The sequence below is a fragment of the Lethenteron reissneri genome, chromosome 52 (assembly GCF_015708825.2).
Source record: "Lethenteron reissneri isolate LAM-NWPU_2019-01 chromosome 52, ASM1570882v1, whole genome shotgun sequence".
Classification (NCBI taxonomy): domain Eukaryota; kingdom Metazoa; phylum Chordata; class Hyperoartia; order Petromyzontiformes; family Petromyzontidae; genus Lethenteron; species Lethenteron reissneri.
Window position 1 is genome coordinate 3,827,629 of NC_083830.1, and position 25,307 is coordinate 3,852,935.

Genomic DNA, 25,307 nt, shown 5'->3' on the forward strand with positions numbered 1-25,307 from the left:
ATTTTACACAGTACATACAATTCGTGATCTGATCTGCTGACACTTGGGCTACGCCCATTTAAAACCTTTATAAACAGTTTGCCTTTAGAGGCTAACCCCTATTTTTTCCTCCACCTGATGACCGCTTGTGTTGCGATCGAAACGTCATAGTTTTTGCCATTTTTTGGAACTTATCTACGTGACTTTACCGAAAGACCCAAAGAATATGAATTCCTGCGGTCACGAAAGCTTTAAGTCAAGATTTGTTCCAGGTTGTTTCGTGTTCAATTTGAGCGTGAAGACACCGGGGATTTCAATAATATATCGTCTCTACAATCCAAGGCTGCTGACGTGTCTATCCATTGCACAGTGCTGTAGGCTCTCGGGTTTCAACACCCGATGGAAGTCGAGTACATTAGTTCATTAGAAGTGGGCTATGCCTTGTAATTATTTAACAAGGGATCGTCTGATCAATTATATAAGTGGATGTGTTGGACAAAGGGCTAATCCGCTCATGCATACAGGTTGCAGGGAATTCAGAATAATATTTAATGCTGGAGGAATCCGATTAACTATAAAGCTCTTTTTCGCAGATGTTCAGTAGGGGCGGCTCAAAACGTTACAATGTTCTGGTGAGCATCACAGCTTTCACACAAATCATATTTACAACTTTATCAAAATCCTAGGCTCCATTCTCAAACACAAATGTCAAGAATAAACACAATGTAAAGTTATAACATTCAAGAAAATCCTTCATTACTTTGGTTGCCAGCATCAGTGGCAAGGTCAAGAGGCATACACATCTCCCCATTTTCCAACATGCCTTAGAATTCAACTCGGTCATCTGCGATTTCTTTTTCGTATGTATGTAGAACTTATTTCGCATCGTACGTAGCCAACCGTGCTAATCGGAGGTGCGGTGGAAGGACAACAAACTAAACACAAAAAGTAAAAAAAAAAGTTGTATAAATTTTGAAAGCATGGTTAAGCTTGTACATTTTGTACCTGTTGGCCAAAGTTAAACCCTCAAAACAGCTGCACTTATAGCAGGACAGACACATGCAGTGCTTCCATACTACAAGCTGCTGACAAGTATCGTATTAAGCTCCATCTGCCTAACAACTAAATTCAACATTTCTATCAATGCAAGGTTAATCTGTTTAAACAGCAGCAGCAATAATGAGATTGGTCATGTGGGTCACATTACCAATCACATTAGGGTTCGATTCCTCAACACAACCATTCTCTAGCTTCACCAACTGGAATTGGTGCTCTCCAATGCAGCCGCTTGACTTCTCTGGCTCGTAGTCCACCGTATAAAAGAAAATCTACTGCCGGCCACGTGCTCCGTAAATGGATGGCATGTACGGCTTTCTTGCTCCTCCACCTCCGTGTCCTTGCTCTCCCGATAAGAGGCGTGGGTCGTGAACGCATGCAGAAAAGTCACATCGTCTCCACGAGCCAGGGGGTTACCAAAATGATTAAACAAAACGCGAACGAAAGAAAACCTTCTGTTTTTCAAGTACTCCGCACAGTGACGACCGCTTGCGTTGCGATCGAAACGTCGTGATATTTTTTATTCACTTTATTTTAATTTTTATTTGAATTATTTTTTATATCTACGTGACTTTACCGAAAGAACCTTATAATATATATAGATTGGGTTGGAGTTTTAGGCACGAAATTAAATCACGAATGAAATACCACAGATGCCCTTCAATAGTAAAGTAGGGTGGTTATTTTTGTTGGAGCCTTATTGTTAAACGCATGAACAAAACACATTAAAGCAAATGATCGGTTTACTTAACTACCCACACTGACCAGCGTGGTGAAATACGGTCACACAAGCATAGCGAGGCCTTCATCTAGAACTGGCATTAACAAAGGGCCAATTGTATTTATATTTATATATTTTTTAGGTAATGGGTTGTCACTTGACCAATCGCATCTCAACCAGCCATGGGGTCTTGAACGATCACACGCGCCTCCGTTTGATCGTTACTGAAAACTACACCGGATTCAATGATTGATTCTGCGACTTTTCTGGAATCGACGATAAGATTGTGACGTTCCACTACAATAAACCATTCATGGACTGCTCCGCGATCCACTTCCACTAAACATTTTTCTTGCAAAGAGGGCGAGACCCTCAAACGAATGTGCACACGCAGTGAAGACAGAGCTAAGTAAACCCTGATGGTACGTTTAAAACTCTTGACCTGGTTACCAATGACTATCGAATACGTTGTGCATCAGAAACTTTCAATTCAAAACTGCTTTGACCAAGATAAATCCCATTGAGGTGTATTCCTACGAGGCAATTATCGCTCATCATCAGCCATTGTCAGTCCACTGCTGGATGAAGGCCTTCCCTCCCCAAGCCACTTCCCTTCCATCTCTCACGATCCTGCGATGTAAGGTATAGCCATGTAGGTGTTTTATATAGTCAATTATTTTAAACTGCAGCCAGTTCCAAAATGTAGTATTGGACCAACACGATGAGCTCAGTGTTTTCTGAAAATCCCAGCCGCTGGCTGATTTACTGTCAACTTCACATCAGACGGTGCGCTCTGAAATGGTAGAAACTGCGCTCACTGCACACAATGGGGAAAACCACCCACCACTTGGTAAGTATTCCTAGACGACAAATGGCAAGCGATGTTTGCTTGCTACTTGTATTAAGAACTTTTTGTAATCATGTTGAACTTCTATCGCACCGTACGTAGTCAATCGTGCCAATCGTAGGTGCTTTTGCCTATCACCCCCCACTGCAAAGCAACCGATTTACTAACCTTAACCAAACGCTAGCGGCAAAGTTCACAGAAAGAACCCCAGAACCTAAACCAGACCCTCCAGTCTATCACCATTGTGACAAATCACGCAATAATTGGAACTTACATAAAAGTTTTATTTTTAGAACACATTCTTTATATATTCTTGCACTGCAAAGATATAACTGATTTTGTAATGCAACTAAACGGCAATCTGCATGCGTGACGGCGCGTACCACAGCACGGATTCCTCAGCTTTGGGACTTTGCCCCGGTGTGGAGGGATGCCTGCTTAGCCTCACATAAAGGCATGTGCGGAACTCAGCAGGGCTGGACTGCACCGATGGTTCCGAATATAACAAAAGCAATAAATGTCACGTTCATTTAATTGCGCAAAATTAAAATTAATAGAGGCCCCCAACCGTAGTGTAATTACAATCACTACTGGTTTATATGGTATAGCACTATAGGGTTTTTGTTGTTGTTGTTGTGGTCTAAATGTCATATATTTGACATGCAACTTGTTTGCGATGCACGTTTTGGATGGTGCACTCATTATTTTAGGCTTCCCCGTGAGTTGCAGTGGCCTTACGTTTTGTAAAAAAAAAAGTGAGGCTATTTGTTCATTGTTAGTTTATTTTGTCGCCTATAAACTGGAGGGTTTGCTTCATGTTATTACTCTACAGAAGTGATACAAAAACTGAAAAAGGAGCAATACTAAAGGTTCACTTCTATTCCTTAAACAAAAACACAATGCACACTAATACTTGGCAGACTTTAAGGTTAATTGTTCATTTTTTTCTCTCTCTCCATTGTTCGATAAAGTTAATATTTACAACAAAAAAGGTAAATTTTTGCTTTGAACGTAGCAGATTCTGACGATTCTATGCGCAGACGTGCGTCTTCCCCTTGGTAAGCGCCCCTTGAACAAATGGCAGACATCGCATTGGACGTTCATCCATGACTGGCAACTCAGTAATTTTGACGTCTCAAAAATGCATTTCTATATTAATATCACAAACTCCAGGGATGAACGACTTGGCCACGCTATCTTAGGATGGAAGAGTCATAAATTGTTTAAACGAAAATAACTCGTTAATTAAAATATAATTAATTCCCCCCCCCCACCTCCCAATTCTCCTTCAGCAGGAAACCATTGCAAAAATTGTAATCGTACGTAATTGTTGTACGGTAATTCTCTTGTTTTCCATTTATAGCTGTATATGGACAGGCAGTCAGCATTATTGGACAATGAGACAACAATATTATACCATCCCAATATTAGGCTTATCAATGAGTCAGTTTTCAACTACCAATAATCGATGCGACATCACGACGAGGATCAGACAAAAATATATTCACTTTGGTTATTTTTTTTTAGACCAGATAGCATAAATGCAGAGAATGTTTTAACAGACGTGCTGCTTACCTCATATGTTTTTATTGTATTTAAATGTTTTTATTTTAGGAACACTTAAGGGTCAGCCATGCAAGAGGCAATTTCCAATCACATTTAAACTCCGGTCACCGAGCTAAACACTCCGTTGCATAATAATGCCTGGGAAATGGTTTACCTGCACCACAAGTCGAGACACGAACCCCTCTTTACTTTGCCTTGTTTTCTTTTTAAACCGTGACGATACATCGAGTTTTTACCCACCATGGTGGTGGGGGTGTGACACGAGGCTAAATCCAGAATCGGAAAGTCCGGTATTACCACGGCGATTAAAACAAGTACTGTCGAAAGGCAACAGTACTTGTACCATTCTGGAAAGAAAAAAAAAACAGTATAACTCATTTACCTACCCTTGCATTGATAACGGGGATAATACACGTAGACACGTTCTGTTGTCAAAAAAAAAGTTGCATCCTCACCGTCTCCTGGTCAGACTCAAAACAAGTAACTGTGCCTCGATGACTCTGCGTTATATATTACACGAAAAACCATAAACCCTTGACTTAAGGACACGCGAGACCTCTCAATAGGTCGCACTGGTCCAATATGCACATATCGCCATCCTTCAATGCATTTATGTGTTTTTTGTTTTTGTACATCACACAAATCTATTCCACTTTATCATAAACGGTCACTCCGGTTGAACAAATGCCATGTCCAGAGGTGCCAGGTTTGCATGCTTCCCAGAAGGGATGCAGAGGAGAAAAAAAAAAAACTGGAAATGCATAGACGCACGTGTACATTTAATTTCCCAAATTGTCTCACTCAATCAAGAGCAGAATTGTAGAAACCGTTCAGGTGTTTTTTTGTAACCAGCCGCAAGCCATTATTAGTGACCTGCTTTGTAATATAATGCCGTACAAAAACACTTGCGTTTGTATTGTATTACTCGATTAAAGCTGTGTGATTTGTTATCGCGTCAACGCCACGTGTGTCCTAGAATACACACACGCGCACACACACACACACTGGCTCTCAATGTGGCAAGTGCGTGAACATCTCGTATTTCTAACCAAGCAGCACATTCAACGTTGACCATTCAAAAGTGGCCAATATTATTCTGTTAATTAAAAAGGAAGCGTTGCCGCACACGTGATGGAAATTACAAATTCAGACGTACTTAAAAAACATTAAATGACTAGTACCCAGGATGTGCGCACTGGTGAGGACATTTTGTTATCGGTCAGCTCTGCGTTGAATATTATTGCAATTATTGAGAACCGACTTCTGTGTTTAAAAACAAGCTCATGGAAGAATGCACATGGAGAATACACCGAGAAGCAAACGTCTTGGTGTGATGTGCAAATGCAAAACTGATGTGCAACAATAGCTGCAACCAGGTCTGACCATTACGAGGGATAATGCGGGTGGACCATGAGAGTACACACAAGACCATCAGGAGTGGCATCAACAATTGGACGAACCACACAACTCTTGTTCCGAGGTGCTGTGATCCACGAAACCTGACCCTCTTTTTTTGTTTCAAACTCCGTTCACGTGGATATTTATTTACTTCTTACAACAGTAACTACAATTAAATAAATTAAACTCAAAATATGTTAAGCAGCTAAATCTTCAAATAAAATCAACTTAATAACATCGCCTCCCGTAAAGAAGAGGAGGGGGGGGAGGAGGGGGGGCTCAAAAACACTGTCTTCACTTTCCGTCGAGGAAATAGAAATGAGGGCAAGAAAGGGGGCAAAAGCATAAACGTTGACGAAGCACCGCCGTAGTCACCGCCGTAACCGCGCCGTGTCCTGCGCGATTATCATATCGTCGGCAAAGTGCATAGACATCACACACAGCCCATATGACAAACCACTGTGGGGACACGGCACCAACTTTGCAGATCCTGATCCTGGAGAGGAGTTTCATGGCGACTTCTGCTACCCCCCCCCCCCCCCTTTGTCCACTGCCACGTCCCCGAGTGGCGCCATTTCGCGTGCGGAAACCTCGCGGTGCCGTGACGTTCTGCCGGAAATTTCCCGCTTCGAGGCCCTGCATTGCATCGCTGGCCTAACAGTAACACATTCGGTTGGGTGGGGGGGCTATAACGACACATTTCGTCGCATGCGACGTCGGTCGGTAAAAACTCAGTAAGCGTCATCCCGTCATTGACACACGTTTCACGTTATGACTGACATTGTGTGTGACACATACTTAAAATCAGTGAGAGACTTCCAACGGCACGGCTCGGATTCTGCTGCTGTGAAAACAAAAAAAAACAATCTGGCGCCTCCTGACCTGCGACGGCCTGGCTTGGCCTAGCCCCGCTGTGGTTTGGATGTTCCAGTGGAAAAGGAATAGATGCATGAGTAGGTACCTGGAGGGGTAAGGGAGATATTTTGGTTTTACCCCCGCCAATTAAAAACGAGTTGTGTCACGCATTAGTGTGAGTAATGGAGCAGTGAGTAAAACATTGATGGCATGCAGAGTTTGAAGCTTCGATTTAAGAAGTCCTCTCATTCCACATTTTAGCTTGAGAGCAAATGAAAATCACATAATTTCCCAATATAGCCATTCAGCTTATCATTTACAAGAACATATCTTGGGTACCAAGGTTTATGACACGGATGGATTTCTGTCCATTCACCACAACAGATATGCGATTAGTTCCAGCCATGACATTGCGCTGCAACAGAAGCTGAAACTCGTTTCAGATGTATTTTAAAAAGTGGCCTCAAAAACGCGTCTCCTGAAACTGTTCAAAACTGCAGTTCAAGTAAAAGTGGCACCGTGTTCCCAGGGCTTCGATTTAATACGACATAAAAAAAACTTTCAGTGCTTAAACCATTAAAACATTCGCTAAACACACTCAAGTCTGCAATGCGTTTAGAGAAAATAGCTACAAAACAATTATGGAAGAAAAAAAATAAACACACGCAGAACCACCATCTCAATGTTGGTCTCGTTATGAAAATGGACAGTTTTTTTTGCCGTCGGTATTCAGCACCCATTTCCATGCTGCTAAATAGGATTAAAACAGTGAATTTTGTTGAAATTAAATAAAATTCCTTTCCAGCTCACAACTCAAGTTGGCCAGAAGAGTTCCAAAAAGTGGGCTGGTTTGGGAACAGCAGAACGATGAAAAGAAACCACGTCTATTGAAATAGTGTGGAGGTTTTTGTTCCTCCCATTTTTGGGATCCAAAGAGTTAAGGTGTGACCCACTAATACCGCAGACCAGAGATACAAACCAAACACATTGGTGCCACTAAGCCCATTTTCCCGCTAGGGGCTTTTGCACTTTTTGCTTCATTTGAATGTGTTTTTGGAACGTTTTTAAGCCAATTACATGTCATCGTTCTTAACACATCATACATTTTCATGAGGGTAGCAGCAGTTTGTTCCTTATCACGTAAGCCATCTGATCATCTGACACCGAGAAATGTGGATTTTCAAGCCAATCCATAGCTTAGTTGAAATGACTTGAATAAACACATCCTTGCTTACAGACTCCTGCAGCCATATCTTGCTGTGCAGATGAATTCAAATACTTCCTTACAGTAAAAGTGAGAGCACGTGCCTCCTAGAAAACATGTAAAGGTCTTGTGTCCCGATGTTTCGAGGCCTTATTACAAAGCTGCAGGCTTTGGCGGAGCACTCAAAAAGCTGTCCGTCTTAATCATTTTCGGCATCTTCATTTCTTCATGCCAATGCCCAAGAGGGACCTCTGATCAAACAATATGAACGGGTCGCAGAATAAGGAGCGCTGGGAGCAAGAAGACCATCGGCCGCATCGAAGGTGGTGAAAAGTAGGAGAGATGCGTGCAAGTTGCTGCTTGTCAGCAGTAGCGTCGTAAGGGGGGGGGGGGCAAACAAGAAAGCTCATATTTGTCGCGTTACATCCCCCTCGGTCGAGTCCTCAGACAGCATTCACGGCCCCAGGATCTTCATGTTGTCATCATGCAAGTGGTGAAAGCCCATCATTTTCAGGGGAGGAGGGGGTGCCCTTACGACAGTTAATAAAAGCTCTTGCAACTCATTGCTATACCTTAGCTTCTGATAAATGATGCCCGATCCGACAAAAGACCCCGCGCCGACCACCCCTTCTGATGCACGGAAGGGAAATAGGTGGAAACTTTATAAAGTTCTGCACAGAGAAACCCCCCCCCCCCCAACTCCCCCAAGAGATTGCAGTTTTGCACTGAAAACTGAAGCAATAAAAAAAATTGAAATAGAAATGATCCCACTTAAGATGCCACTGTTTGAAAGGGCGGTGGAGTAGGGCGTGGAGGGGGGGGGGCAGGTGGAGGGGATCAGGGTTGGGCGGCCGTGGCTGCTGGGACCGGTGCTCCGATGGGGTTCCCCGCTGGGGACAGCACAGGCGAGGCTGCCATGGGCCCCATCGGAGACGACACGGCTACCGACGTCATTCCTGCGCGCACACGAACAAGAGGCAAAGGAATCCACCATCTACCCATGTAGCCGTACAGATTTTGTGACAGGGCACAAGTGCTGTTATCAAGCACCTGTCAAGGCCACCGAAAAGCAACCAGGTGGTGACGTGGGCCAGCACCATGCCCGACCGCCTTTGTTTTCCCCAGTGCTCCCAGTAGTGCTTTTGTTTACGTATTGCACCACGCGCTCACTGAAGGTCGAATAGACATGTAAAGGCAAGCGACTTTCTAGGAATGTAAATTATTCGCCCACCGCTGCACATATTACCGATTGAGACTCGCTGTTTGTTTTGCTCGTTAAATAATTGCTTATTGTTCACAGGCTTTTCTCAACCCCCTGCTACTGCTGAATGAAGGCCTCCCCCTCGCCGTGCCTGTCACAGGGGTTGCTCGACTTCACCACGCTGGTCAGGGCGGGTTCGTGAAAGGGTGGCCCCGAAGGCCGTTTCAGATTATTACAAGTGAAGCTAGCCATGGCCTGAAATCAAACAAGCCACCAGGTTTGTAGAGCAATGCAATAATATGCCACAGCTCAAATATGCCTGACACGCAAGAACGCATAAACACACGCATATGACATCTACTGTATGCCACAAGATGGCAGTGGTTTCACTATTATGATTGTGCCAGGCTAGGTGCAAGTTAAGACCAATTGCAGTCAGTGAAATGTTGCTGGCAAAAATTGTGGGCCATAGCCAGGTAAGAAATAAAAAAAATGAACGAATTGTTTGTAGTAATTATTTCCTTGCATACATTTCCAATATGACATCTACGCACAACGCAAAACATTTCTAAGCTCCGAAACTCACTATGAAATTAACAGCAAGTATCGCCGACAACCATCACATCACATGCCCGTCAAATTTTATCTGAAGGCATAAAACTCACTGCAACATTAGAACAATAAAAGGAAGACCTCTCGACTCACCGGAGATCATGTTGGAACTGTTCACCGGTGCGGTGGAGTTGTTAGGAAGACTATTTGTGCCTATACGGCCTTGCTCCTTCACAATTGGGTCTAAACAACAAAACACAAAGACATTCAATTAAGTCTGAGTAATCACAACAGCTCTTTGTCTAAACCATGTTCTCCAGTCTTCACCACGGCAGTCACCGTGTGCCATTGATGAAGGATTCAGATACCGCACGCCACGAATGTCAGCCATGGCGGGGAATCGAACTCGGGTCGCTGAGTATTTAGCACACTGTGCCAACCACTGTACCGTCGCTCCACCCAGTTGGTATAGGTCAGGGGTCGGCAACCAAAATAACAAGAAGAGCCATTTCTTTCCAATTCGGTACAAAATTCAGTATTTCAAGAGCCGCAATGCATCTGAGTACATACTGTACATACGTACATATCGTCAAGAAGCAGCCCGTAAAGAGCCGCATGCGGCTCCTGGAGCCGTAGGTTGCCGACCCCTGGTATAGGTGGTATGCAAATTGCACTGTGTACAGAATTTCTTTGACAAACGTATGCCTTAAATACAGTTTTAGGATCTCTTACAGATGGCTTGCTCGTTGGGAAACTTTGAGCATCTTATATAATTTTACTTTTCACGACTCTTAAAGGATTTGACTATATAAAATATTAATTCGCTGCATTACTACGTGACGACACCTTGTAATGTGCCTTTTGATTGGCTGGGATTTAGGTCACATGACCTCCGCTGTGCAGCCCCAAATGTAACGTACTTGCGATATGTAGCTACATGCTGCCTCTGACGAGCTATTGTGACGTGAGTGAACGGCTGGATATGGGAGGCTGTACATTTGCTTCTCTCGTGTTAAATAAAACAAGAACTGAAGAACATATGCCACCACCTGTCATACAAGTTCCATTTACAGTGCCTAATTTTAATGGGGATGCAGTTGAGGGGACAAGCCGGCTCGTGGCCGAGGTAGCCAAGGGAGACAACGGTAAGGCAGAGTGTGACCGAAGACGTTTCAAAGGTATGCAGAGGAGAAAAGGAACCTCTCTAGCCTGAAATGGCTGTGGAGAAGCAGCGACCTCCTATTGAGCGGAGGTTAATTGGTGGTTGACGGAAAACGTTGATTGCTGGAGCAGACAGCATGTCAAAGGGAGTGGAGCAAGATGACACGGAGGGGGGGGGGGTGGCAAGAGGAAGGCCAGCTGTGTCCATGAATCATTGACACAGTAAGGGAGATCTTATAGTAAATCTAGATTTGGAGCTAGCGGAGGGGATCCAAGCAGCGGGGTGATGTGGTCTCATGTACGGGTGCAAGGTGTTGTGAGGTCTGCACTCCCTAGTGCACTGCCGAGCGCTTGGGCGCTGGAGGCCGCTCACAGAAGTAGGGGTGCTCCATGGCCTCGCGAGCCGTGAGCCGCGTCTGGTGGTCGTAGCGGAGCAACTTGTCCAGAAAGTCGAGCGCCTCGGGGCTCACCAGGTGCTGATTCTCGCTGTGCACGAACCGCTCCCAGCGCTTGCGCGAGTGCCTGCAGGTTCACGGCGTACACACACACACGCGCACGGACGCAAGCCAGCACAGAACCACGCATGGGGGGAAAACAAAGGAGATGCACAGCTGCACTTAGCGAACACACGCACACGCGTAAAAATGTATGTGCGCATATCCACATACATGCAGCCAGGTGCCAACTATGTGCATGGATGTATGGTATAAACATCCCCTGTATAGCCTTTAACAGACTATTGGGGAAAGAGCTTTTTGTGGGCAATTATTAAGGCCAGCATGGCGCAAAGAGGGGGTGGTGTGGCAAAAAACACCTGGTCGAAGTTTGTCCTTTTCAAGCGCTGTAGCTTAAAACACACCGCACCGGGTACTCACTGAAGGGCGAGTCGACATGTGCACGCATCCCGCTCACACATGCAGGTACGGTGTCTGATTACATTAAGCAATACACAAGCAATTACCAAGGATGGCAGAAATGTTTTGCGTTGTGCGTAGATGTCATATTGGAAATGTATGTCGTTGAAGGCAAATATGCTTGTAACCATAAATATGCACATAACACCCAAACATACGTGGGGGAAATGCATGCACGCACGATGGAGACGAGCACACGTGAACGAACACAAGATGGTTACGAAAGAGACCGAGACTGATCCTACAACCGAACTTCACCGCAATCATCTCTGCCAATAAGTCCGGTGATGATGACTAATTATTTCGACATCTTATTGAGATTTATATAGTGCCTTATCTCAAAGTGCAACAGAATAGATGCACTGCCTCATTGTTTAAAATGGATTCTTAAGTTCATGATCCATACATGGATTCACGAGCACAAGAACGACATTATTCGTGATTTCGAGAAACTGTATGTAAATATGGGCCTATGTATGTTGAACTTATTTCGCACTGTACGTAGCCAACCGTACTAATCAGAGGTGCTCATACTACATTCAGGCTAGGCAAAAAAGAAAACAGGAACCGAGCCAGTAAAAAATTAGGTGAAAAAAATCTAATCGCAACTCTGAATTGTCAGAAATCATTGCACCACTGCTTTGGAGGGTGGCAGGCGTGAATTTATGGATGCCGAAACAATCCACGTCGACTTTTGTCACAAATTCATCCCAGCTGTGTTGTCAGTCAAGGTGTCAAGAGGTTAAATTGCATCTATTAAAACTCACCACATTCAGCAAGTGCGTTATTACTACGTCCGATAGGGTCTATTTTCTCCGTACCAACAGATGGCAAGAAAGAAACTTGGTTTGAGGAGTTACAATAATAGTTTGAAGTATTTTGTTTTCGAATATTCTTTTTTTCTCACCAAATTATTGCATTTGCGCCATCGGTATTAAGTCATGTGATGAAGGGTCCATTTTAGACATCGTGCAGAGCAGTAGACTTTATGTTTTGTGGAGAATAGATGCGCAAGATATTCTTCATTGGAAATCTAAAATAATCGAGGTGGTACAATTATCTTTTTAAATCCTTTATATTAAGTTCACTTGCGCGCTTGCTTGCCTGCTTGCTTACGACCGTGCAAATCTTTCGGTCGTTTTTTAACCCACTTCCCGTGATCCAATCGAGCTGACATTTTGCACACAGACTCGTTGTGCGTGACAATTAATGTTCGTGACATTTTTTTTCAAAATTTTACACTGTTTAGGACAAAAATATTATATTTAATTACCAATTGCTTAATGGTGCCATGCAATCATCTGACCCATAGGTGGCAGCCATCTCAAGCCAGAGGACGAGAGGACTCTAGCCACCACACATATAAAGGATTTATAGTGAAAAACTTTGTTTTTACGGGTTAATTTTTACACAAAAAGCAAGGGGTTAAATTTCCTCACACACTCCGCTATGAGATCGTCGCATGATAGTCCAGTGGTTATTTCACAGTTGGGAGTTTCACCAAATGTAATAAACAAAAAATATTTTTTCGTGCAGTTTTTTGTGACCACACAGAGACCATGAACTCACTCCACCTGAGAAGCCAGTTTAATCAACAGGCAGCAACACAAATTTGAACCCAGAGTCTCAATGGCACCGGCCTCAGTGCTCTGACCTCTGAACGACCCCCCGGCGACCCAAGTATGTTTATTTATTTTCTTCTATACATTCTTTGAATGGTCAATTTTGACATTCATTCAATAAATTCAGAGCGGAAAATTAAAACTCATCATACAAAAAAGGTTTCAGCTCATGGCGTTGCCATGACAATGAGACGAAAGCAAAAAAATGTTATTAAACGAGCCCACAAAGGGAACATACAAAGAAACTATGGGGGAAGCCAAAGAAATTCAGGATGTTAAATCGTTCCGAGATTTTTACATAAATGAAAGGCGATTTCATCTTATGTTTACGTTTCATTTAAAAAAACACGAACTCCCACCCATTTCGGGTGTGTTAAAATGAGGAAAGGGAAAATTCAATTATTGAGCTCAACCTGACCCCTCCCGTGACCTTAAACAATGACATTCAAGATATCCAGCACCAAACTCTAGCAAAGGTCAGATGTTGTATTTAAAATGAACAACATGCCAAATATTCAAGAAACCCACACCGTGTAACCCACCTCAACCCCTCGGTACCAAACAATACGTAATAAACACACTGCACCTCTGCAGTAAATAAAAACTACAAGTAAGAGAAATCTATATTTATTTCATAATAATAATCTGTAACCTTTTGTCAATCCACGACTGAATGAAGAACTCCCCATGCTGTCTGCCACAGGGAATGCTGGACCATACTTCACCATGCTGGTCAGTGTGTTTTAGTGAAGGGCTCAGAACAAATTCAGATATCAATTGGCACAATCTGGCTGTCGCCTGATGCTAGTTGTAATGACTTGCGAAACGTCGTTCTCGAATTGTAAATGTTGTGGGTTTACTCTCCAACACACCGATGTGCTGTTATCGGAACAAATTGGCATGTTTTGTTCACGTGACAAACATTACTCATTGGCTATCGGGTGGTAGTGGGTTTAATGACACATTTATATGTACGCGATCCAACCCAAAAACCTTTATTATGGATATAAATTGCCACATATTAGATTTGACCAGGACATTAACTAATATTGCAGTGCGCAAACTAGGGCATCTCCATGAACCGTCAAACACAGCGAGTTGGAAACGGGTGCTCCACTCCAGATATGACAGATTTTCAACTTTAGCAAAATTTGTGCTTTGCATTGTAGTATTAACTGTTCAGAGCTAAAGAAGGCTTTGGTGTGCAAAAAAACAAGCGTTTTCGATGCCTGCTTAAGCAAAATATTATGAGAATCCTCTATTCACAAAGCTAAAACGGCTTAAATTAGTGTGGTGCCAATGTCTTTGGCGATCTGAACAAACCATGTGGGAAAGAGGTACAAGTGTGGACAGTGCCTCATTGACGATGAAAAATCCACATCGACGACTTAAACAAAGATAAACATCAACGAATCAACAGATCATTGCAGCTCTAACAGTCAGCACATGTAAACATAAGAGGGTGTTTCAAGAAGTAAAAACAATTATATTAACTCTGTGATTTTTGTAAACACTGATTGGTGGGACAGGACATAAGACTGGGTACTTAAGCACAACAATTATTATCTGCATATTTTTACACTGGAATGCTGTGGTGAGATGTTAACGACCTGACCTAGTATACAGGAGGTCGTGGGTTCGATCCCGACCCTGACACCTGCTGTATATTTGGAGTTTGCGGTGTCTCTCTCATCATCATCACGGTGGCTCTCTCATGATCATCACAGTGGCTAGGAGATGTTGACCACCTCGTCTGGTATACAGGAGGAAGTGGGTTCGATCCAGACCCTGGGTCCTCTGGTTTTTCCCTCCACATTTAGAAACAACACGCGTTTAGAGTATTTGGCTTCTATACATTTACACACGATAGGTCACTTCGTAGTACTATCATTTGTGGCCAGGTCGCTTCTGAAAAAGAGCTATATAGCTCAGTGGGCCTTACCTGGTAAAATTAAAAATAGTTCAGTATATCAAGTGACAAAATCCGGCAGGACTCTTCGACAAATACACATTCCAGTGAGACGTTTCCTTTTGTTCCCTAAGGACGAGTGGAATTTACAGAAGAATGCCGTGAAAGTATTTAGACAATTCTATGAATCGTGGAAATGTTTACAATTGGGTGGAACGGCTGCATCCAGGGAGTGACTATGCTGACAATGGCAATATAAGTATTAGGCCAGTTAACACTTCAACTCAAGCGAATGTCATTCATGTTGAGACAATTCATTTGGATGAGAGGTGAGTAGCAATCATGAAAGTTCTCCAGTGCAGAAAAAAATCAAGATCTAACCTGCCAGCAGAAAGGAAATTAAGAATCTACCACTAGGCTTTGTGCATAATATGCACAAGAATGGTGATGTCCTCATGGCATGCAACGCATGCTGGGACTCCTGTTTTGGTTTTTGAAGACTCACTTTGCACACATTATCATCACTGTCCAAATAATCGCATTCATCCCACCGTTCACCTCCTAAACGATTTAAAAAATCTCCACGTGGTGGATACCCTGTTAACACCCCAGTGAGACTATCGGGCAACCATTGCTAATCTCATTGTTAACTTTCGTCTCTTTTCTTATTGAAACACCTTCCAAACACCAATGACAAACGTACGAGAACACAACAAAAAAGACAAAACGATCACGCACGCGCACACGCGCACACACACACACACACCCTCGCTCACACACATGAGTACAATCAATGAGCCGTATCGCTGAAGCCCTGCTCACTTCCCACTGCAGGCCGGGACTACAAGAGGCTGCGGTTTTGGAGGCCCACACCTGCCGAGGATGTCGTTGAACCGCGGGTCGAGCTCTATGTTGTACTTGTCAATGTAATCGTACAGGTCTTCCGTCCCCAGTACTTTGGCAATCCGCACCAGCTGCACGCATCGAACAGAACGGGTCCTTTCCACATCACCGGCGGTCATCACACTTACAGAGACCGACCGCAGGACATGCTTTGTTTTCCAATCCTCTCCTCGTGCTTGGCTTATATCTGTGTGTGTGAAGTCTGAGTGTTCTACTCCTGTATGTAGTTTTTTTTTTAAATGGGTAATAAAGTTTTCTCCCTTACACAAGGATACTTACCTTCCTGTAAGATTTTAAAAATGTATTTGTATTACATCACTGTTTTTAAAGTTGATATTTGCTTTTGACTTTTTGGACCTCAAACTGTTGGAATACTGGCGCATAATAACTTTTATTATTATGGAACCTTCTTTTATAACAAATCGACTGCAATATGCCTGATCTCATCAGTTCTCGCTAAGTAGGGATGTGCCTGGATAGTGCTTGGATGGGCAAACCACCACGCACAAAACAGGTTGTTATAGGCTGCTACGACGCTACGTCGTCAGTAGAGGGTAGTGCAGAAAAAACAATGTTGTACTGTACTATGCCCCAACGTCTATGTTCCCCACCTTCACGCTGGCCATGCTGGCTAGCGTGTTTAATGTTCAAATAACCCCCTTGTTTGACATGGCATGGAGAGGCCCTCATCCAGCGCTTAATGAAAGAAAAAATACAACAGGCTATACATGGTGTGATTACAGAAGAGCTGTAAGTCACATTAACCACATGGAAACACCAGGATGAGGGAGGGTCAGATATGGTAAAAAACTGAAGTATCTATGTGTACAACCCACGACAACGATAATTAACATTTTAGTAATTAAGTTGTATGTGTGTCTATTTTAAACATGGTACAGAACGCTTGTAAATAACATAAAAAAGCTTTTAGCATGGAATTTTTTCAAATGATGGTACGCTTTGACAGTCTTAAATAAATTACAGTGCAGCTGCCAGAATCAAACTTATTCAGCTCCCTATAAGCAAGACTCGTACTTTACAATATCTCATTAGGAGGACCAATGTTTACGAGCACCATTTGCTTAAACTTGCAAACTCTCAGCTGGTTTTACCTCCTCAGCTTGATCAGCAAAGGCAGGAATAATATAACATTTTTACATGGACATATGTAAAAGGAAGATAATTTATTTAGTACGTTAAGAGCTCTATTCAATATACCGATGTCATCTTGTCAGGAACCCATTGTAAATTAGATATTAATCTCCAGGGCCAATGTTGATTAAATATTCATAAATAAATACAACTACAAAGGAAAACTAAATGTATCTGTTCTTTTTCCTCCAATTGTAGATGCTTTATATTTAGCAAGTAAAAAAAAAGTTTAACTGGTATGTCAAGTTACTGTGCATCACAGCTAGACATACTAGACTGCACTAAATCACACCACTCTGAACTACAGCACACAATCTTAAACTAATCGACACTAGAAGTAGCCATATAACTCTAGACTGCACGCTGCAAGCACACCACACGGGACTACACCACAGTAGGCCACAATAGGCTAAATACACGCCACTACATGGCCATCACCTGGTCATAGTTGTCATGTCCATGGAAGAAAGGTTCCTTGCGGAAGATCATGGAAGCCAGCATGCAGCCAAGACTCCACAGGTCGAGGCTGTAGTCGTACATCTGCATGGCGACAACATGGCAATCACTGCACAATCCAGACACACAGCGCGCAGGCCGCACCAACGTAGGGCATGCCTAGAATTGTGTGGCTGTTTAATAATAATAATAATTTAAACTTATAAAGTGCCTTTCACTTGGAGGTGACGAGGTACCGTACAACACACACACACACACATGAAGGCTTACACCGAACAAGTAAGTGATTTCACTCCCTAACCTGAACACTGCTTTTTATGACAAAATAGGGTCAAAATTCTTCACAAGTTGATTTATGTGGCCGGCCACATAGCTTTAAAATCAGTGTAAATGGATCGCAGAATTCAGGGTGTCTGGTGTTGGCCAAGAATTCATATGCGGTATCCTCAAAACTGTCTTCAGCCCAAGTGAGGCTTTCCTGGATCAATAAAATAGTTTTCACTACAAGCTTTCACACCACTTAGCCTCATTGGCCGGCACAGCCGTTCAACGAAACGACGGGTCACGACACCGTTTAACGAAACGTGTATCCCTAAAACGAATATTCCACGATTGCATTTGTCTGCAATGCACACCAGCGGAGCTTCAAAAACTAAAATTCAGCAGAACCAAAGGATAGAACGATCAATGTGGTTTAAATTAAAAGATACGGTCACTTAATAAGATGCCATACAGTAATAGGTTTCTACCCTTTCAACTGGTACAAAAACTGACACCTTTATACAAGGCATCATGTTTGCAATAACCACAACACAAGCAGTCAAAATGCAAACAAAAAGAAACAACTCTGATGATGATATGCACTATCCTTGAAGTTGATTGGTCCACACCCGAGACAGCTCATAGTGTAAATGCTTACCCCGAGCTCTCAATACTCTGATAGTGCGCTGTCTTTGAGTTGTACGCCTTTTGGCGTCATCTGGTCCAACACGAATGGAGACTAGGCTCTAAGAAAAGCTGTCTCGTGTGTGGACCAATCAACTTCAAGGACAGTGCATATCATTATCATCATCAGAGTTGTTTCTTTTTGTTTGCATTTTGACTAGTTGTGTTGTGGTTATTGCAAACATGATCCCTTGTATAAAGGTGTAAATTTTTGTACCAGTTGAAAGGGTAAAAACCTATTACTATATTTTTCCACTGGTAAAGGAGGTCTCATAGTGTAAGATGCCATACGTTCAACCGTCAAACCGTGCAAGCGTGGAGCACTCCACCTGATAGTCGACGAGCAGCTCGGGGCCCTTGAAGTAGCGAGAGGCGACGCGCACGTTGTACTCCTGCCCCGGATGGTAGAACTCAGCCAGGCCCCAGTCTATGAGCCGCAGCTGTCGGTCGGTGCAATCAGAGAAAGCATGACTGGTGAATTATTGCGCATTTCTAATTTACCCCCCCCCCCCCCCCGCGGCAGCATAACAAAAGGCTGATCTTCTTGATTCTTTCGGTAAAGTCACGTAGAAGGGAAGTAATAAAATAATAAAAATAAAACATAAAATAATTCTCACGACGTTTCGGCCACAACGCAAGCAGCCGTCTTCAGGTGGAGAACAGGTCTGTCGAGAAGGCAGAGTCTGAATGGCACGCCCCAGGCTTGGAGAGACTATTTATGCTGGGATGGAGGGGGGGAGAGCGCCTTGACAAAATAATTTGCATATCTTATCTTCTTCCGCCCCCTGCATCACAAAGCTTCAGTTTGAACTCCATGCGTTGCCTCCCAGCGCCCCCCCCCCCGTGCCTAACTACGTTGCCTCTTCGGTCCACAGCCCGCCCACACACTCACCATGGCCCCTCCCCTCCCTCCATCCCCCGCGACTATATAATTCCTCGTCACAGCCATCTCTTAGACACACTTAAGTGGTTGTGCTTTCGCTACGTTGTCCCCACCTGAAGGACGCTTGTGTTGCGCTTGAAACGTCGTGATTTAATGTAGTTGTTTTCATTTTTAAAATTTTATTTTTTACCTACATGACTTTACCGAAAACACCAAAGAGTATGAATCCTTGCAGTCACGAAAGCTTCAAATCTAGAATTATGGTGAATTATTGGCCAGCACCAACTGCTGATCCGGAGTTCAATCCCATGGAAAATAAGTATAACCCGTAAAAACAACGTTTTCACTATATATCCTTTATATGCGTGGCAGCGAACTTAATATAAAGGATTTAAAAATATATTCGCCTGTGGTGGACGCGGGGATCGATCCCACGACCTTTGGCATGGGAAGCGAGGGCGCTACCAACTGCGCTACTCCGCCACGGCCTGTGGAGGGGTTACGCTCTGGGCTCTTACACTGTGACGTTCAGCCAAAGCCAAGAATGAGTTATATTTGAATATATGTAAAAGAATTTTTTTTTGCCTAAAAAGTGTAAAATTTGGGGAATTTTTTTTCACGAACATTAATTGTCTGGCACAACGAGTCTGTGTGGAAAATGTCAGCTCGATTGGATCACGGGAAGTGGGTTAAAAAACGACCGAAAGATTTGCACGGTCCTAAGCAAGCAAGCAAGCACGCAAACTTAATATAAAGGATTTAAAAAACACCACTCTCACTGTCAAAAAGGCAATCATCATCACCACTTAACATTCATATTCCACCTGCCACCCAGCACATCTCAAAGTAGGGCACCCCCGGTGGCAGCTATCACTGTGAGGCAGGCCAACGCAGCACTGTCCATAAATTGGGCATTTGTCTACGGGTAGTAGTTTACGAGTAATTGATCTAATTTGGCATAATTGGTCTATGACTTCGGCACCCTTTTGCCTAATCTTTTTTTAAATAATGCCATGGGATCTTCATCGTTGACTGTTGAGTAGGTGGCGTGTACCTACTTTGTATCATGAATATAATCACGATATTAACCAGGATGGGTGCTGGGCTTGCACCGAGAACCTCTGCAACAGGTGGCTAAGACGCTACCGCTGGACAATGTCACCGCCCATGAATATAGCTCCATTTGGTTTCTTACAGCATAAACAAATAGAGTGGAATCTTCCATAATACAATGGTTTTCCAATGTTATCTTGTAAGCTTACAATGAATCATCACGTCCACAACAAAGAAATTTCACAATTCAGGGTCAGAAATTAAATCCCACAATCGATTCTACTTTGTGCTTGTGGTGCATGTGGAATCCATACAAACTATAGGGTTTTAACAACCCCGTAGGGTGTTTATGAATCAATAATATATAAATATATGATGTTGAAATAATTCATGTTCACACACACAATTTCATACATATATTTATAACATAAGAATTGATTTTAATTGATGAATCATTCCATTACTCAGAACAGAGTACTTTCCCAAAAGCCACTATTTCCTCAGTCAATTTCACACAACTGCCAAGTCATACCTACAGCGCATGCATCACCACCAACATCATCATAATAAACGTCCACTGTTTATCCACTGCTGCATTAAGACTTCCCCACAATGTCACTTACGGTCCTGTGATACCATAATAACCATCATTCATAGTGACTCACACCTGCCTGCCAGGCACTACATAGGTTTCGAGGGTTTTTGACATTGAAACCCCACACACGGGAAACAGCAAAACCCAACATCACAAAAAGCATCAACAAACAGTCAATACATAACTGAAAGATCTTTCATCAAAGACAGATGTAACAGGTTTGTCATTTAAAGGCAAGTCTGAATTGTGACACCATTCAGACAGAAACCAAACGTTCTGGAAATGAATTACACAGTTGAGAAAAATGCTCAAAAACTCTATCGTCATCAGCCATGGTGGTCACTCCGTTGCTGGAACTCCGACCACCCCCAAAGCTGCCCGACACCGCTCATAATCCTGCGATGCAACAATCCATCTATCACCTGCACACAAACCGATTTAATTGCTCCATCTCCTCGGTTATCGTACATTCTTCAACTTCTACAATGAGGCTACAAAGGGGTGAGTTTTTCTATTTTTCTGGAGTATAAATATTAAATGAATCCGTCAAGACAGCCAGGCATCATGTTATTAAGGCCCTTATCGGTAAACAAATTCACGTCTCTTACAGATAGGAAGCCAATGCAAATCCTTCAGAAGTGGCTTGGAGACATTATCCTGTTATTTGCATTAAAAAGTTGAGATTCTGAGTTTTTAAGTTGGAACGCAGACAAACCAGTGTCGAGTGCATTACTGCTATCGATTAGTGATAATACCAAACTATGAATAAGATAGTTGAGAGAAAAGTCCTTGGTTTAATTCCCGACTGGGGTGACTTTCTGCGTGGAATTTTTAATTACTTCCCCTGGTCTGCATGGGTTTCCTCTGGGTTCTTCGGTTTCCTCCCATAGCTAAAAACAAAAATGTAATTTAACTGGAAATGGGCAAACATCCCAGTGATGAAACATTACCTGCAAATTGCTCAATTAGGATTACATATAACAACATCGTCCCCTACTGGGAAAACTTGTCGACACCCTCCTGGATATTCTTGAGACTCAGCGAGGCTTTCCTGGGTAAATGTTCGGAACAAACAATTAAGCGTGACGTTACGTTTTTTAAATCCTTTATATTAAGTTCAATTGCTTGCTTGCGCGCTTACGACCGTGCAAATCTTTCGGTCGTGTTTTAACCCACTTCCCGTGATCCAATCGAGCTGACATTTTGCACACAGACTCGTTGTGCGTGACAATTTATTTTCGTGAAATTTTCCCAAAATTTTACACTTTTTAGGAAAAAATAAATAATATTTAATTACCAATTGCTTAATGGTGGTAGGCAATCATCTGACCCATAGGTGGTAGCCATCTCAAGCCAGAGGACGAGAGGACTCTAGCCGCCACGCATATAAAGGATTTATAGTGAAAAACTTTTTTTTACGGGTTAATTTTTTTATATTTATAGAGGTTCAACTGAATTTGCAGTGTGTTCTTGAAAACACGTCCACCTTTGCACCAAGTTCCACCAATCGAACTGTAAAGACTTTGCAAATACACTAATGTGCTGCTGACCACTTGGGATAGCCATTCACCTTAAAGTTATGCACTCCGAACAAAAATTATATGAAAGCACAATATAATACGACACGCTGAATATTTAAAAGCTGCAGCGGGGTTGACTCGTCTCGCACGGCCCACCCAGTTGGAATGGTTACCTTTCTGTTCTCGTGGTCGATCATGACGTTGTGTGGTTTTACATCTCTGTGCATGATGCCCATGCTGTGGCAGTAATCCAGGGCCTATGGGAGTGACAAAGTGATACACAGGAAATTCCATACGTGTGCGTGCAAGTCGTCTTCATGAAAACTTTCTTCACATCCTATCAAATGCCAAGTCCATGCATCTCTCTCCAAAACATCCCATCAGGAATAGCAGTCGGTCAAAGGTATAGATATGTCCTAGAAGACATCTTAGCTAATTCTGACATCACTTTAACACGATTATCTTTTTGAACATCATAAGCACACCTTGTACATGCCATGCAATACAATTTGAGCTTGTAAAGCATATCAATGTGACTGCATTTCAACATACTGTATGAAAACGGTGATCTTTGCATTTCACAAGTTAGTAAACCACGTGTTTTACCCATGATTGGTGTGGTGGGTTTGCGTTTTCACACTCTCACATGCTAAAATGTCTGAACGCCACCTAACTAATGTGCCTTCATACACCGTTAATGTGAAAAGTACAACATATATGGAAGTGTTAAGGACTAGAAAAAAAAATCTCAGGCCTATTTAAAGCTTCATTGAATTACTCAGCTGTGTTTGTCCATGCAACCTTTAAGTCATTCAAGGTTGAAATGAGCAATGAAATATTTGTAATATTTTCATTATGAATGACATCTAAGGCCATGGAACAATAGATATACATCAGTAGCTAGAGGAGTATGTTACTGCTATGTGCACTTGTTATGTTGGAGTCCTAAGCGGCCCTTTGAATCATTTGTAAATAGTTGACAAATGCATGACTGACTGCTTGCTATCATGCAACAAGATTGATCACATTCCTTAACAGATTGAAAATGCAATAGTTTGTTTAAACCACACAGCGCACTCTTCCGTAATGGGTTGTCTATTCTTGCCCTTGCAGATTACGATGGCCATTCAAAGCTTACAGATGAATATTAAAACAGTCTCACAAGATGTACGGTTTTAGAGTAACCTAAATATTATTATAATTGTATAGTTTAGAAGTTTTACTGGAGAATAATAACTTGTGTACAGGGACCTTGGTTGGAGAAACATGCCTCTACAGAAGTAAAGTTGATTGATTGATGTGTTTGATACTTTTATGCTGTGTACCAAGAAAGCATGCAAAAACATGGCCACAACTGCAGAGTGGGTAGGACTAAATGTGTTCAGAACTCACTATTAAAAGTACATACATTTTTTTTAAGTCCGATTAAACAATAAGAATATCTAATTTTAAACTCTGAATTTTCGTTTTCTATTAATAGTATGGTACTATGGTCTATAACAGTTGATTCCCACTTGAAATTAATGAGAACCATTAAATTTTAATGCACAACATAATTGCCTAATGTGTGCAATTAAGACACATGAATAAATAAACGTGTCCTGTTTGACCTAGTAATGCAAATATTGATTGAATCCCAAATATCCATTATTGCATAAGGATACTGTGCAACGTATTATTTTGTTGGTCTTTATTAAGAGTTAAATGGCAATCGTAAAAAAAACACAACCTTGTAACTCACCCGTAAGATTTCGTACATGTAGAACCGAATGTCGTAGTCTGTGAGGGTTTGGTAGAGTTGCTGTCACAGGAGTAAAATACAAGCACAAAGGGACCATTTATATTGTTGTGAAATAAAAAAAACGTACATGAAGATGCAAAAAAAGAGCACTTTTTATCAGTTCCCAAATATTGTTAAGTTGATGGTATATTTATTTTAAGAATATATAAACATACTCTTTGGTTCTTTTGGTAAAGTCACGTAGGTATAAAATAAAATAGATCACGACGTTTCGGGCGCAACACAAGCGTCCGTCATCAGGTGGGAAAGCATGACGGACGTTTGTGTTGCACCCGAAACGTCGTGATCTATGTTATTTTATACCTACGTGACTTTACCGAAAGAACCAAAGAGTATGGATTCCTGCAGTCAAGAAAGCTTCAAATCAATATAAAAATAGCCCAGTGCTTGCACGATTTGTGTGACGAATTAACAAAGCTAACTAGATGCTGTGAAGCAGATATTTAAAGACCCACTGACAATTTGAAAATGTAGGCCACTATGTGGCCTGGTACAGTTTTGGAACATTCTGCAACATTTACCCTCATTTTTTTACGGTGTCTTTACCGAAAAAACCTAAGAGCATGAATCCTTGCAGTCACGAAAGCTTCAAATCTAGAACTAAGAGTATTGCCCACATTTATTCCATATTGTAGCACTCACTGCCCTTGCTGGGATTGCATGCCGCCGAAGTGATGAAACATCTTAATAGAGCTATCCAGCAGTAGGAGAATGTTTGAAAGTACTCTATATTAAACCTCCACATCCTTTGGACATGATTGTCTGTCCATCAGTCCCTCCCCTCCCTCCGTCCTGTCAGACAGTAAAACTTTTACCAGGTAAGGCCCATTGAGCTATAGAGCTCTGTTTCAGAAGTGACCTGGCCACAAATGATAGCTCAACGAAGTGGCTTATTATGTAGAAATTTATAGCAGCCAAATACTCTTAAGAGCATGTTTTTAAATGTGGCAGGAAAAACCAGAGGGCCTGGAGAAAAATCCATGCAACCACGGGGAGAGAGACAGAGAGCACCGA

General features: G+C 42.4%; 1 protein-coding gene across 5 annotated transcripts in view; it reads right to left on the bottom strand.

Moving 5' to 3' along the window:
- Positions 1 to 3,349: 3,349 nt before the first annotated feature.
- LOC133355752 (casein kinase II subunit alpha) overlaps positions 3,350 to 25,307 on the bottom strand; it is a 49,663-nt gene continuing 27,705 nt past the window's right edge. For 4 of the 5 annotated variants that reach the window (XM_061573069.1, XM_061573070.1, XM_061573072.1 and 1 more), the window contains exons 6-13: positions 24,234 to 24,293; positions 22,666 to 22,749; positions 18,771 to 18,881; positions 17,479 to 17,580; positions 15,808 to 15,959; positions 10,914 to 11,062; positions 9,533 to 9,622; positions 3,350 to 8,582 (exon numbers count right to left, since the gene is read on the bottom strand). In XM_061573069.1, the coding sequence (XP_061429053.1) occupies positions 8,464 to 8,582; positions 9,533 to 9,622; positions 10,914 to 11,062; positions 15,808 to 15,959; positions 17,479 to 17,580; positions 18,771 to 18,881; positions 22,666 to 22,749; positions 24,234 to 24,293 (867 nt within the window). In that variant the 3' untranslated portion in view covers positions 3,350 to 8,463. The remainder of the gene's footprint in view (positions 8,583 to 9,532; positions 9,623 to 10,913; positions 11,063 to 15,807; positions 15,960 to 17,478; positions 17,581 to 18,770; positions 18,882 to 22,665; positions 22,750 to 24,233; positions 24,294 to 25,307) is intronic. The other variant, XM_061573074.1, reaches the window with a different exon arrangement.